A 13,857-nucleotide genomic window follows, 5' to 3' on the forward strand; every position below is an offset into this window, starting at 1 on the left:
AGAGAGAGAACATTGGCTTTCTTCTCCAATAGGGGGAGAGATTGACAGTAATCCTGTTTTGGAAGAGTGAAAGCGGCAGATTTGGGATTAGCTCAGCAGTGACTCTTTGGTTTTCTAAAGCAACTCTTGTACAGAGTTAGATATTTGAGCACATGTACAGTATATATGTCTCAATAAAACTGTCAACATCGAGAGTCTCAGTGGAAAGATGGCCTGTTTCATACTCCCAGTGCTCTGGCTTCAGTTCTAGCCATCAGAATATGTTGCAAGTCATCCCCTCCCTTTCCTTCTACACTGTATATAATAATGCCACTCATATTGCTAGAACCGCCCCTACTAGTAACAGAAACATACAAGACAAACATCAGAAGGTCAAGGCCGTTTGATAAATGATAATTTCATAGATGTCAGATTTAAGAAGACAATTTGGAAGACAATGGATAGCCTGATTCAGACACCGTATAAGTGCTGTTAAAGTAAAACTGTCATCGCTTTACATATCAGTTGAACATTATGCTGTGCGTGTCCTTGATTATGTTTGTGCATTTTTAGTGTGTGTGCGAATGCAACAATGGAGGCGCTGTGTTCAGAGCAGTTTACAAAGCATCAATAGGCCACCAGCTGGGAGAAAAACAGATGAAAAAACAGCAACACAATCACTATTATTCACAAATGCTTGAGCAACTTCTATTTTTATGTTCATATTTCACCACTCACATATTGATGTTGATTCATCTGTAATGTCAGAAATTAGAATGAAAAAGTAAATTACTTTTTTGTTTCATACATGGACAGCTGGGGGTCTCAAAAAGTGTTGAGTGGAAAGTAGACAGAATTACAGTAAAGCTGTGTTTTTCGGTGCCTTCATCTTATTTCAAATAGTCATTTTTTCCTCTTCCTTTCTCTCCCTCCTTCCCCAACCTACCTCTTTATTATTCATCTCCCTCTCTGTGTCCCTTTCTCCTCCTTTCCTCCACCCCTCCACTCAGGTTCATCGGCCCTGCCCAGCAACATGGCCTACTTTGGCAGCTCCCAGGAGGAGGAGGACCTGGAGGATGATGACGAGGAGGAGGAGGAGGAGCTGAGGAACGGAGGTGGGATCCACTCTCACAGTGGGGGAAGCAACAGCCAAGCCTCGGCCTCCTCCTCCTGCCACTCGACACCCCGCAAGGGCAAGCTCCCCGCCAGGCAGCCGCTTAATGGGCATGGTAAGGATGCGACTTAAGCTGGGAAATAAGCCTGCATAGAGTTGACTTCTTTTCTACATATTTTTAGAGATTGATGGGAAATGCAGTCATGAAGAGGAGCAGTTTTGTGGTAGAGACAGAATGTCTTCAATTGGTCTCATGGGCCACAGAGATCCAGCCTGTGTTTACCGTCTGAGGAGAAGGATGAGTTAACGAGGAAAAATAAAATAGAAGAGAGTGTCGCTTGTGGAGGATGAAAGTGAGAGAAGAGAAAGAAAAGAGAGGGTACTCTGAGGGAGAGAGATAGATGAAAAGGAAGGTGAGGGGAAAGGAAGAAGAGGAGTGAAAGGAGTGGTATACCAGCAGAATAACTAGAGAGGAATGGAACAGTCCATTTTGGAAAAAGGTTACGGAGAGAGCATATGATGGAGAAATGCAACAGAGGAGAGAAAAACTCGGACCAAACAGGAGCACAGAATGTGTCATGGCACAGAGGACAGAGTAGCAGTGCTTGTTTCTCTGTGTGAATGTGAGCAATTTCCTAAGTTTGCACTTTTGTTTTCCACAGCAGAGACAGGGTAAGTCACATGGGATAACAGAGCAGCACATCAACTCTTTCCACCCCAATTAACACTTAGCTTGCTAAGCCCTAACAAGGTGTTTATGCACGCACTGCAACAGCTGGCCGGGGCCCTCGACACACACACACACACACACACACACACACACACACACACACACACGCAGTGACAGCATTCGTGTACCCCTTGGGGCATGTAGACATTTGGATGAATGCACACACACACTTGTGCACAACATTTAGGTAATTGCATGCATGCAACTGAGCCCTTGAGAACAGACTCACTCAGAATCCCAACATGACTATAAAAAAACAGTACACTGCATCTTCAAGTGATTTTATTTATTTTTTTATTCATAAAATAAGACTTCATTCTAGAAAATCCAATTATGGATAGACATTGATTAGATGGAGACTTTTTTTCAGTGTATTAGGTAAAACTTCAAAGATTCCAAAATATTGCTCCTAGAGGTTTTTACAGAGCAATAGAGAACTGATTTTAACCCGGAGACCCTCCCTCCCTCCCCGGCAGACTTCGGAGACATACAATCCTTCCGGCCAGGCGTTCCCCCAACAAAACAATGGCTGGATTTCATGGTTCCTCCTTTTCGCCCTCCCTCCCTCCCTCCCCTTAGTCTGTAGAATCGCCGCCAGAAGGTGAACGCTTTGCTCAACTCTTTTCTCTGTCATCTTCTCAAGTGGAATGTGGAGGAGGAGAGAGACTGGTGGGTTCAAGAGAGAAAGAGGAAGAGCGGTCCATAGATTTGCTTGAACTGAACTCTTGGAGAACTGTGCACTGCCTTTGTATAGTTCACTGACTGTGTCTACCCCCCAAAACAAACATAGATACATATACTTCCCTCTCATTCTTTCATGAACATGTGTAGCTGCAGCTTGAAACTGTACATATGCACATATCTGTATGAGGAGCACGAACTGTAGGATAGTGAAACCTGTTTGAACAAATCCAGGCTTGTTGTGTGCATGAGGACAGCTTAGTCTCCTTTCTTATCTCATATACCAACACTGTTTGCAAAGCAGCTCGGCGCCTTCACTGTGATATGCTAAATAAATAGATAAGAAGGAAATAAGCAGATATACTTTGTAGGGGACAATAGAGATGAGGGGGTTAAGGACATAGAAACAGACGTTTACATACATGGGTTTGCGCACACAGTCAAGGCTGGATCATTGCTCCAGTGTTGACAGTGGTTGTGCTGTGTTGGGTATCAGGCACACACACAAAGAGAGCCAAACACATACACACCTCAGTAAATTTTTGTGGTTTTAAGATTGGTGTCAAACGTGACACTTTAATACGCAGCTTGGGCCACTCTCCAGCAGGAGAAGGGTTATATGGGCTCTGAGGGAGGAGTAGTTGAGAAAAAGGAGAAATAGAATTAGTGAAGGAGAGAGAAACATTTTATTCTGGGAGGTAAAGAGAGACAGGAAAGGCCCTACATTGTAGGCCATTCATCAGCGCTCCGTCTCTCCGCTTCTCTCTCCCACTCGGCCATGTGCCATGTTGACATAGCTAAATTAAACAGCTTTTATTGGGCTCAGTTTCTTGCTTAGCTCACTTCTCAAAATGTCAGGATTTCTCTCATTTTTCATAGAACCGGGTGGCCCGAGAGACTCGCAGACGCTCACTTGTGGTTATGAGTGGAAAAGCATATACAGTATAGCACATGCACTGATGCTCAAAAAATGTACACACAATATCATCCAACAACACACACCTTGCTTTTCAGAGTATACTGTATAGGTTATGCTGTAAAATCCTTTTTCCATACAGCCTGTTGATATTAAGACGCCATGAAACTTTAAATTGAGCCTCATAAAAGCTAAAGAGAGAGCTATTGAATGTGTATGTTAATTGCCTCGCTGCCGTTCAAGCCGTTTAGCATGATCCCCTGGGGTTGATGCAGTCTACGTCCATTTTGAACAGGTTCATTGACACATAGTACAAAGACTTTTTCATACACACCTTAAATCATGCATATTTTACTGATTGAGGGCTATATGTTAGCCAAAACCCTGTCGCTCCAATGTTTGTGCGGGCTTTTCCACTTGGTCGTTGTGGTTTGGTGCCAAGGGTTTATATGCCATTCTGCACTACAGGGGGGTATTGAGACTTATGTCCACATATTGGCATTGGCATAGGTAGACGGTAGCCTGAAAAAACATAGTATACGTCCTAGGGTATTTATGCCTTGCTACCTGATAGGAACTTTCCACAGTGTCCTGTTTACTTAACGGTGGCTTCAATTTTTCTTTTAGATTTACTTTTGACTTGTGCATATTAGGAATTAGGTTGCAGAACTTGAAAAAATAAAATGTGTACATACAGTATACCATATATATATTCCTCAATCCCAACAGTGAATCATGCAAAGCTTTACTGCAGAGTCTGTCATGCTGCTGCACTCCTAGCACAGCCCTAACACTAAGGAACATCATGGTCTCTCCATTATCTTCAGGAAGTATAGGAAGACATGCGTATTTCATTTACTGGGAGAAGATAGACAACTAAAACCAGTTAGCTTCATCAATTACCACTGGTCAAGAAACAGTACAATATTGCCTCCTTATTTAGCTGAAAACCTACAATTTCCACTGTAGTTCTCTTCTTAAACCATTTTCACAAATGTAATTTCAGCTAATGTGAATAGCCACTTAAAGCTACTAAGAGATCCGTCCATTGTATTTTATATCCTCCTCTCCCACATTAATTAAGAGTCATAAAAGCAACACACCTGATTCTTCTGTTTCTCCCTCTTCAGTTTTCAACAGCCATGGTAAAGCCGGGACCAGGGAGAGTCCGAGGCCCAAGGTGGGAACTCACGGCAGGGATGCGCCTGCCCCGCCACTGCCACCTCCTCCGCCTCCACCTCCACCCCTCCTGAGGGAGCGCAGTGAGCGGGCGGAGGCACGGGAGCATGCGAGGGAACAGCAGGCCCTGGCCAGCAGTAGAGGCTCAGCCAATGGGCTGCCACCGAGGAGAGCTGCTGAGGAGCTACGCAAACAGGTACTGTATGGGCAGGAGCACATGGTATTGGAATTTCAAAGCCATAACATGCTAAATATCAAGTGGAAAGGAAAAGGATGAAAGCATTTCTATAGCTTCCTCAGGATAGCTTGAAAAATGTGACCATAGCATGCAGGGAAAGGATTCCGTATTAATAGGCTCCAGGTGCAGAATGCTTGTTTGGCTATTATGCCCATTTGGAATCCTCCCCTCTCGACACATATTTTCATTTACTTATTTGACACATCCTCTTTTTATTTTCCTCTCAATGATCATCCTGTGTCTTTCTCATCTCTCTACTACTTTCTTTTTATTGCTGATTTCCTCCTTTGTCCTCTCCTCTCCATTGTGTCTGGGAGAGTAATGATTGTGTTTTGGCCTGCTGCGACTGCAGCTATATTTAGTAGTGCTGGCTAGGGGCTGTGAAAGCCTGCCTCCCTCTCCATGGCACTTAGCAGGTTTCAAGAAACCCAACAAAGTGAAAGAAGGAGGAGATGGAGGAAAGGGGGCAGAGGTGGCTTTAGTCAGAAAACTGTCATCCATATGATCACATTAGCAAGTCAGAAGCAGTTGTCTGCTGAGGCACCACATTTTACTCTTTTTCTCTCTCATAATCTATCTGCTCCCTTTGCTTCCTTTCGGTCTTTTCCTTCCTGTTGAATGGCAACCTTCCATCCAGTGTTATTGTTGTTGTTTTTGTTGTAATGTGCTGCTGCTGATGCAGACTCAGGCATGTGCGTCAGGTTTTCAAAGTGGCTGGAATTGTCCAGTAAAACCAACAATGCCTGCTAAGACAAACTTCAGCCTCTATCACTCTTCCTCGACTTTTTCTTTTTCAATTCACGGTCGGCACTCCTCTCATGCTGTGTGTTTTTTACTCCTGCACTTTCATTCCACCTTTCTCTCGTTATATCTCCATCTCTCATTTTCTCTTCATTCTCCACACACTCTCTCTCTCACGCTCTCTGTCTCTGCTCCTGTATCAAACAGACGGATCTTGCCCTTGACAACATGGCTCCAATCATTTGGAAGGATTAGTGCTTTTTTTTCCTCCTCCCTCCCTCCCTCACTCCCTTCAATTAGCATGAACAGTATGTGTGTTAACCATGTGTGTTCAAGGATCACACACATTTATACACACGACCAACTGCGACAATACAGGCTAAGCCATATAAAAGGTTAAGTGATTATGTAGCCGTAAAACGAACTAGGGGTTGTGTGTGTAAAACCGAAGGGTAAAGGTATTATCATAATTCAATCCACCGTGATTCAGTTCTGCTTTATTTAATAGCGGCTTGTATCAACAAAATACATGCACCGTAACAGGACCTTTTTTTTTTTTTAAACAATATGATTCTATCCATTTTAATTAAATAAAAGCAGAGATGTCAGCAAAGCAGCCGCACACAGCAGCGAGCGCAGGTGGGGTGTGCAGTGCCAAACCATTTAGCCGACTACGCATCATTTGAAAAGGACTCTGCACTTTCTTGTTTAGTTGTTTGTCCTCCGCCATCCTTAATTAAGCTCCCTCGTAATATTACAATAGATAACAATAAGAATTAAATGCCCATTGAAGATTACATCATTTCTGTTCTGTCTGTGTTTCTCTCCTGTCTTTTGTAGGAAGCCTCTTTCGCCAGCTACTGTATGTAGATCTCTCGCTGTTAGTTTATAAAAGGGTTTTGTGTGTGTGTGTGTGTGTGTGTGTTTTATTAGTGCCAGGCTGTAGTGACCTTTCTCTAGCTGCTTAAAAGTCAACCTGCCCAGGGCCGCACAGCATCACTCCTTACTAAGACAGCAGAGGGGGAAAAAAGGCTTAAGCTGGATTTATTTTATGCCTGGCCGTCGAGGTGTTCCAGCCGTCATGCTGTAAATGACTATGGCATAGGAATTGAATTATAGTTCAGCATAGGATTTAACCCGTTGATAGTCATCGCACCACCGTAACACCTGATGGATATGTTGCACGCCATCAAGCTATGTGATGCATTGACTATATACTCCACGTTACGATGTTTACATTATTTCATATTCCATTTCCTCTGGTGATAGAGAGCATCATAGTGAGGAGGAGGTTTGCACAATGGATATGCTAGAAGCACAAAAAAGAACATTACTGGGCATTTCTTCGTCTTGCCACATGTTGTCTTCACTTCAACAAGCTCTACCAGAAACATGTTGGAGAAATCACAAAATAGCCCTGATGAGTAGTTTCATGTTTAATGATGAATGAATGAATGTTTTAATGAGGCGGCTTTCAGCACTAGTGGTACCTCAGGTTGACCAAGACTTCTGACAAAGAAGTAGAAATCTGGCCATTTGTGATTTAAAAATGTGCGCAATCTCTCCTGCATCTCCCTTCCTTTGTCAGTAAGCACGGCTTTGCAAGGGTTAAACTTTCTCCTGTCGTCTTCTATTTGGCTGGCCTTCTCTCGCTGTCTGTCTTTCTCTCCTCCCTCTTTTTCTCAGCCGGCCGGCTCCTGCAGATGTTGCCTGTTAAAAATCTTCCTGCCAGGCCTCAGCTGGGCTATAGCAACACATGATGTCATCTAGACCCACCTCTCTATCCCTCCCCTTTCCCGCTCACATGCGACCGAAATCCACTCCAGAACAGTCTCCGGCTGCGTGTGTGTGTGTGTTCTATTTTTTTCCCTTTGGCTTCATTGTCTTTCTTGTTCTGTTCATCGCCCCTTCTCATTTCTTATCGAATTCTCTCTGCTACCACGAGTGAACTTCTTCTTTCTTTATTTTCCTTCCTTCCCCAGCAAAGTATCTAAACTAGCTTCTGTCTCTTCACTCTGCCTTGTATTTTCTCCTCATCACCGCTCTCTTGCCATCCTCCTTTGCCACCAGACCGAATAATTAAAGAGAGAAAAGTGATGGAGACATGCCGAGCCTGAAGAGAGCCGGTCCGCTGAGCCCTCCTGTGGCAGGAAGCGGTCATGACAGCGTGTCAGATTCAGTGCTTTGTCAGCAAACTGTGGCTGGAGAAATACAGTAGCTATCTGGACAACTGCTGCTTTAGCAGTTAGTTACTATGTCAGCATCAGTTTAATACTAAATCAACTTTGTATTGATTTGGCTGAGGAAACAATTAAAAATAAGTCAGTTTAAACTTTGTGAGATAATGCATCTGATTGGTAATTATTAAATAAGTAAAATCACAATGATGGTGTGCAGCTTTTTTGTGAGAGATGCACATAATGTGACACGAAATATGTATCAAATAACAGTAGTGCTCTTTAGGCAGCTCTTGCTGTGCAGCCTTGAATTCTCTCTTTCAGTCTCCCTTTCATCCCTGTCCTCTCCTCACTCATTCTCAACACCCCTTCTTTCCTCCCTCTCTCCTTGTCACCCTGTGTTTTTCCATTGCGAGGAGGTGTGTGTGTGTGTGTGTGTGTGTGTGTGTGTGTGTGTGTGTGTGTGTTGGAGGGGAAAGATTGACGGATGCAGGGTTAGGTTTCAGTCCCCCCTTATCTTTTAATGGCCTGGTCTTTGTGTCGGCCCCCCGCCACCTGAGACGAACACAATACAAAAACATGCGCACACACACACACACACACACACACACACACACACACACACACACACACACACTCTAGTGTGACACGAGAGCCCTTCAAAGGCAAACCTGTCAATGGGCCGGCTGTCACGTCCCTCCTGTGGCGCCCCGACTGTGATTGATAACTCCATTTCTCCCATCCCTCCTCCTTCCTTTCTTCTGTGGTTCACTTCCAGCTGCTCTGGACAATAAGACACACATAAACTGTAGTTGGATAGCAGTGAAACATGATCATACATTTTCTAATGACAATTTAGGGCTCCATGATGGGTTATGTAGAAGTGTGTCTACTCCCTACTTTGCGTGCGTCATTTAGATAAATAAAAACATAAAGAAGAGTTTGTTTTCTCTGAAAATAAAATGAAACTAAATATAATAGGATGAGATAGTCCCTTTATGTTAATACAACTACAGAAACATGACCTCCAGCTCAACCCATTCAGATCTCGGCAGCCAAATACTGATCTTTAACTTTACAAGATCTCTTAAGACTGTAGCCGTGTCTCTCTCTCTCTCTCTCTCGCTCTCTCTCTCTCTCTCTCTCTCTCTCTCTCTCACACTCTCACACGCACACACGCACACCAATGAGCCAACGAGAGAAAGGGAAGAGCAAAAAGGGAGAGAAACTCCTGTCAGCACTAGGGGTGGGAAAAATAATCGATTCTTAGATGCATCGCGATTCTCTGTAGAACGATTCGATTATCGATTCTGATAAGTTAATAATCGATTATTTATTTTATTTGATTCTTTTTTTTTTTTTTTTTTTTTTTTTTAAATGTGTTGATTTTTATTTAAAAGTTACTGTCTCCAGACAAGTACAAATCAGAAAACAGAGTGACTGAAAGAGGATGGGATAATGGACAACAACTTAGAGTTTAGGCAGAAAAAAAACACACAAAAATGGCCAAAAGGAAAAACATTTTTTTGTATATATACACATGATCTAATAAGACATACATAAAATAATTAGGCAAAACACATATAGGCTGTTCATCTACTTTATCACATTACATCTGACCACCTCATGTTTCATGTTCTAAGAAGCCAATGATCCACCTTTAAACATGACTGAGCCTCTGACATGGAAGATTACTGTAAGAGAAGGTGACTTTCACAAGCATGTGTAAGGCTTAAGCATGGAATGACTACAAAATAAAAACCTCAGTAGACAAAACATTTCATTAAAACTTGTGTGTGACAAATAATGTATATGTCAAAGTCTAAGCTTTGTCTAGCTGCTTTGTCTAGGAAGTGATTAGCAAACTCAGATTTATATGTATATTTTTTTAAATCACGCATGGAAATGTACATTAAAAAATTGTTGCATCGAGATGCATCGATAATCGGTTTAGAATCGAATCGTTGGCCTCTGAATCAGAATCGAATCAAATCGTGAGGTGCCAAGAGGAAGAGAGAGAAGTAGATATTCTCAGAAATGCATACAGTGGAAATATAAGTGGAAGAAAGTATATGCGGGGAATGCAGTGATGGAGTGAAAGCTAAACACAATTTAATTTTACCTAATGGATTTTTACATGTACAGAGCCAGCTGTAAAGCTCTTTGCACTGAGGGAGAGGGTGACCATGTTTTCTTCCCACAGCTGTAGCCAGTGGGCCAGCAAAAGAACCAGACACAACTGTACCAAACCTCTGATCTACAGCTGGGGCTCAAAGACTTCACACACATGCATGTAATCATACACAGTCCCTTTCTCTATCTCTCTCAAATACACACACATGCAGGAGCTTTATTCATAGCACATTCAATTATAGCATTTAAGGAAACCCATAGCAAATAAAAAGCTGTTTTTATGCGCCCGGATGGGATTTGATTCCATCCCAATGACCCTGCCTCATACTGTCCAGCCATCTGCTAGCAGAAACCAAGAGCCATCCCTGCTCTCCCTCTCATGTCATCTCTTCCTTTTTCTACCCGTTCCAAACTGTTGTTTATCTCGGGATGTAGTGGTTTTGGTTTGGGTTTGCACATACAGTATCCTTTTCTAAATCTCAGCCTTTGTGTTGACAGCAGTTTGAGCTGCAGTTTACAAAAGTGTACTGCATTTGAAAGTATAGTAATCAAGACAGTTGATTGGTTCTTTAATGAATAGCGTAGGTTTCCACAAATAGCTTTGGTCTTTGGTCTGACCGGCCAAATATTTTACTGCAGTGTTAGCATCTGAATGTTTGGCCTCTTCATTGTGGAGTGTGGGTGCGCCCACGCCCCTGCATGTGTCTTATCGTGCTTTCTGATTATGGAATTTTATCTGTGTGTGGGTACATTCTGGAAAATGGGTTGCTATATTTGATGCAATAGTATTTTTAACTTGTACTGTCGTGTTAACATTCAGAAATCTGATCAAACTGGATTCTTCCAGAGATTTAAGCTTACAACACGCTTTCCCTTCAAGCAAAGATTCTTGTTTTCCAATACATTTCCCAATTACTTCAAATACATGATTGATCCACAGCATTGTGATAAGATTCTTTATCCTACTCATCTAACGTGTACTATCTCTCTCCCACTTTTTCTGTTGATCTCAGGTCTCTAAAGTGAATGGGCTGACGCGGGCGGGCTCGGCACAAGCTGTCGGTGGTGCCAAAAAGAGCCGCGTCTTCCGACTGCCGTCCAAAACTGTGAAGAAATACACAGCCACCGTGTCCAAGGGCCACGTCACCTACACCAAAGCCAAACAGAAAGAACTGGGCAAGAAAACCAAACTCAGCAGCAGCAACAAACACAACAGCGCCGCCTCGACACCGTCAGCGAACAATCACAATCAGCACAGCCAGCCAGCAGCCAGCAATGGGCTGGCCAACTCAGGAAAAGCAGCGGCACCAGCCTACCACAGCAATGCAAAAACCCGCAAACAGGTGCTATTATCCAATGGGCTGCACAACGTGGCTGCCGGCGCCCGCCTCAACGGCAGGCTAAATGGGCAGCGGCACAACACCTTGACCAGGGAGGACGGGCAGAGACAGTGTCAGCAGGGCGAGTGCCCAGGTCGAGAGGGACTGCGTAACTCCAAGCGGCGTCTGGAGGTGGTCCTCAATTCTGTGGGGACAGGGATTGTTGATCACAAAGCCAAAACCACTGGCACTGAGGCCAAGAAGGCCAAGCTTCAACCCACGCCTCTGGAGACACGCAGCAGCAGCAAGAAGGCGGCCAATCAAGAGAAAGCTGCTGCACAAACCACCACTCCTACCACTCCAGTTTCTAATGGACATGAATCAGACACACCCCCTTCTCCTAAACAAACCCCACCTGTTACCCCACTTCCACCTCCCACTCCCCCTCCTCAACAAACCCTGCCTCCTTCTACACCAGCAGCCAATGCGGAGCCGGTAAACCAGCGACCCAAGCGGGCATCAGCCGGCAAGCTGATGTTGATTCGACAAGCGCAGCAGCAGAGCAGGTCTCATGGTCGGAGCTCCTCCTCCTCTTCCCCCTCATCAGGCCAGAATCAGCCACAGAACCCCAGTCGTGCCAGCACTACCTCAGACCCCCAACAAACCTCTGTGTCCTCCTCCACCACCTCCTCTCTGCTTACTTCCACCAACAACCCCGGACTCAAGCCAGCAGCTTTTCGGCCCACTGATCGTGACAAGGAGTGGGAGCATGAGAAAGAGATGGCGCGCCAGAAGGAACGTGAGCAGGAAAAGGAGTGGGAGCGCCAGCGGAGCAGGCCAGATGGCTGGGCAGCGTTGGGTGAAGCCCCTGTCTTCCGGCCAGTGCCGCGGGAGTTCCAGGACCCTCTGGTGTACTTGGATGCGGTGAGGGAACAGGCCGAGGTGGCTGGCATGTGCCGCGTGGCCCCGCCACCCGACTGGCGGCCAGAGTGCAAGCTGAGCGAGGAGATGCGTTTTGTTACACAGGTGCAGAGGGTCCACATGCTAGGCCGGCGCTGGGGCCCCAACGTGCAGCGGCTGGCCTGCATCCGCAAGCACCTCAAATCTCAGGGCATTACCATGGATGAGCCTCCTGTCATTGGTAAGTGAGCCAAACAGGCGAACACACATATGTATATGTGCACAAGGCAATTTAGTCTACAAAACTCTTTCCTGAATTGAATTAACTAAGCAATAAGCCACAGGTTTATTCCTGCAGGCTGCCACAAAGGACCAGAGCTATCGATTTTACGGGAGTGAATTAAACCCAGACACCCCGTTCCAAACTGAGGCCTTGTCTCAGCCCTGTCTACACTGTTTCTTTCACAATTTTTGTTGATTGTAAAGATAAGAAAAGGTTACAGATACAGTATATTAAAAGAAGATCATGTATTGTAACAAAAAACTGCCTCCTACCTTCTCAGTATCCTGCAGCTTTTAAACTGTGTTTTGTTACTCCTGTTGGGCTCTATAAAGACGAACAGGCATCACAAATGTTGCTATTTCTATTGGTGTCAGTGGTGCTCTGAAAGCTTCAGTGGCATTCTGCCCGATTTTATCTTCCTGTTTATAGATGACAATAACAATGTGGAACAATTTGGCAAGGGGCCTGGCAGGCCACAAAAACATTTCCTCCAAATTGTCCTTTTACCTTCCATTTCTCACAATTACATCAGCATTTTATGAGTCTTTAAACAGCCCCAGTTTAGACAGACACTGTATGAGTTTTCTGTATATGTATGCACCCCATGCACATTTAGTTATAGATTTGTATTAGTTTTGCACTGGCTTGTGTTGTGCAAGTGCAGTGCTGTTTGTTGCTTTTATATACCACTGTATTCAGATTAGCCCAGTGTGAGAACAGTTGGTATGCGGCTGTTGGCCAGAGAGACCTGGCAGCCAGTGAGCCGCAGTGGAGTGGCTTCAGCCAGCCAGGATACCCTGGTTCCAAATGACTTCCTTTATTGTGCCCAGCAGATCAGTTTTAAATTGACAGAATGTGTGTCTCTGTTTGGCACAATGATGGTCACATCATTTTGAAAGGTGATGGCTCAATTGGCTGTTTCAAATCAAATGAACTGGGCTCGACGGAAATGCATGTTTTAGCCAAAGGCGCAGATGCTCCAAGATGGCAGTCTTCTTGATTTGATTTGTGTTTTTTTCTAAATTTGAATTTAAGTGAAAACATGCAGCACATAGTTCACATACATAGCAGTGTTGGGTGGGCCAAACTTTTTGTTATCGAAGATGACAATATCACCTTTGATTGATTTGAATCAATCAGAAGTTACTAAAGGCAGCTACACACCGATAATCGGCCGTTGGACAGTCTGGCGAGGTCGGTGACTCGAGTTTGTTCAGTGTGTTCCGTGCCGTCGTCCGTCCGAGGGGCTGTCGGCCTTTATTTTGGCCGACCTGACGTGTTCAGTTGGATACAGGGCAGTCAGGACTCACCCGGAAATGGCGAGCGGAATGAGCGTGACTAAGCCTCTCAAAATCTGACAAATCTTTTAAACTGACCTTTGTTGATCTGAAATGAAGACAGATTCAGCAACTGCATGGCCTATTTCTCTCTTAAAATGTTTTCAGAAACACGTTTGTGAACTATTTT

At 44.4% G+C, this 13,857-nt stretch overlaps 1 protein-coding gene across 2 annotated transcripts in view; it reads left to right on the top strand.

The window, feature by feature from the left end:
* Nucleotides 1-13,857, top strand: part of jarid2b (jumonji, AT rich interactive domain 2b) — a 112,188-nt gene that overhangs the window by 83,087 nt on the left and 15,244 nt on the right. For both annotated transcript variants that reach the window (XM_031296242.2, XM_031296240.2), the window contains exons 5-7: nucleotides 990-1,208; nucleotides 4,551-4,795; nucleotides 10,902-12,348. In XM_031296242.2, coding sequence (XP_031152102.1) covers nucleotides 990-1,208; nucleotides 4,551-4,795; nucleotides 10,902-12,348 — 1,911 coding nt within the window. The remainder of the gene's footprint in view (nucleotides 1-989; nucleotides 1,209-4,550; nucleotides 4,796-10,901; nucleotides 12,349-13,857) is intronic.

The sequence above is a fragment of the Sander lucioperca genome, chromosome 16 (assembly GCF_008315115.2).
Source record: "Sander lucioperca isolate FBNREF2018 chromosome 16, SLUC_FBN_1.2, whole genome shotgun sequence".
Lineage (NCBI taxonomy): Eukaryota > Metazoa > Chordata > Actinopteri > Perciformes > Percidae > Sander > Sander lucioperca.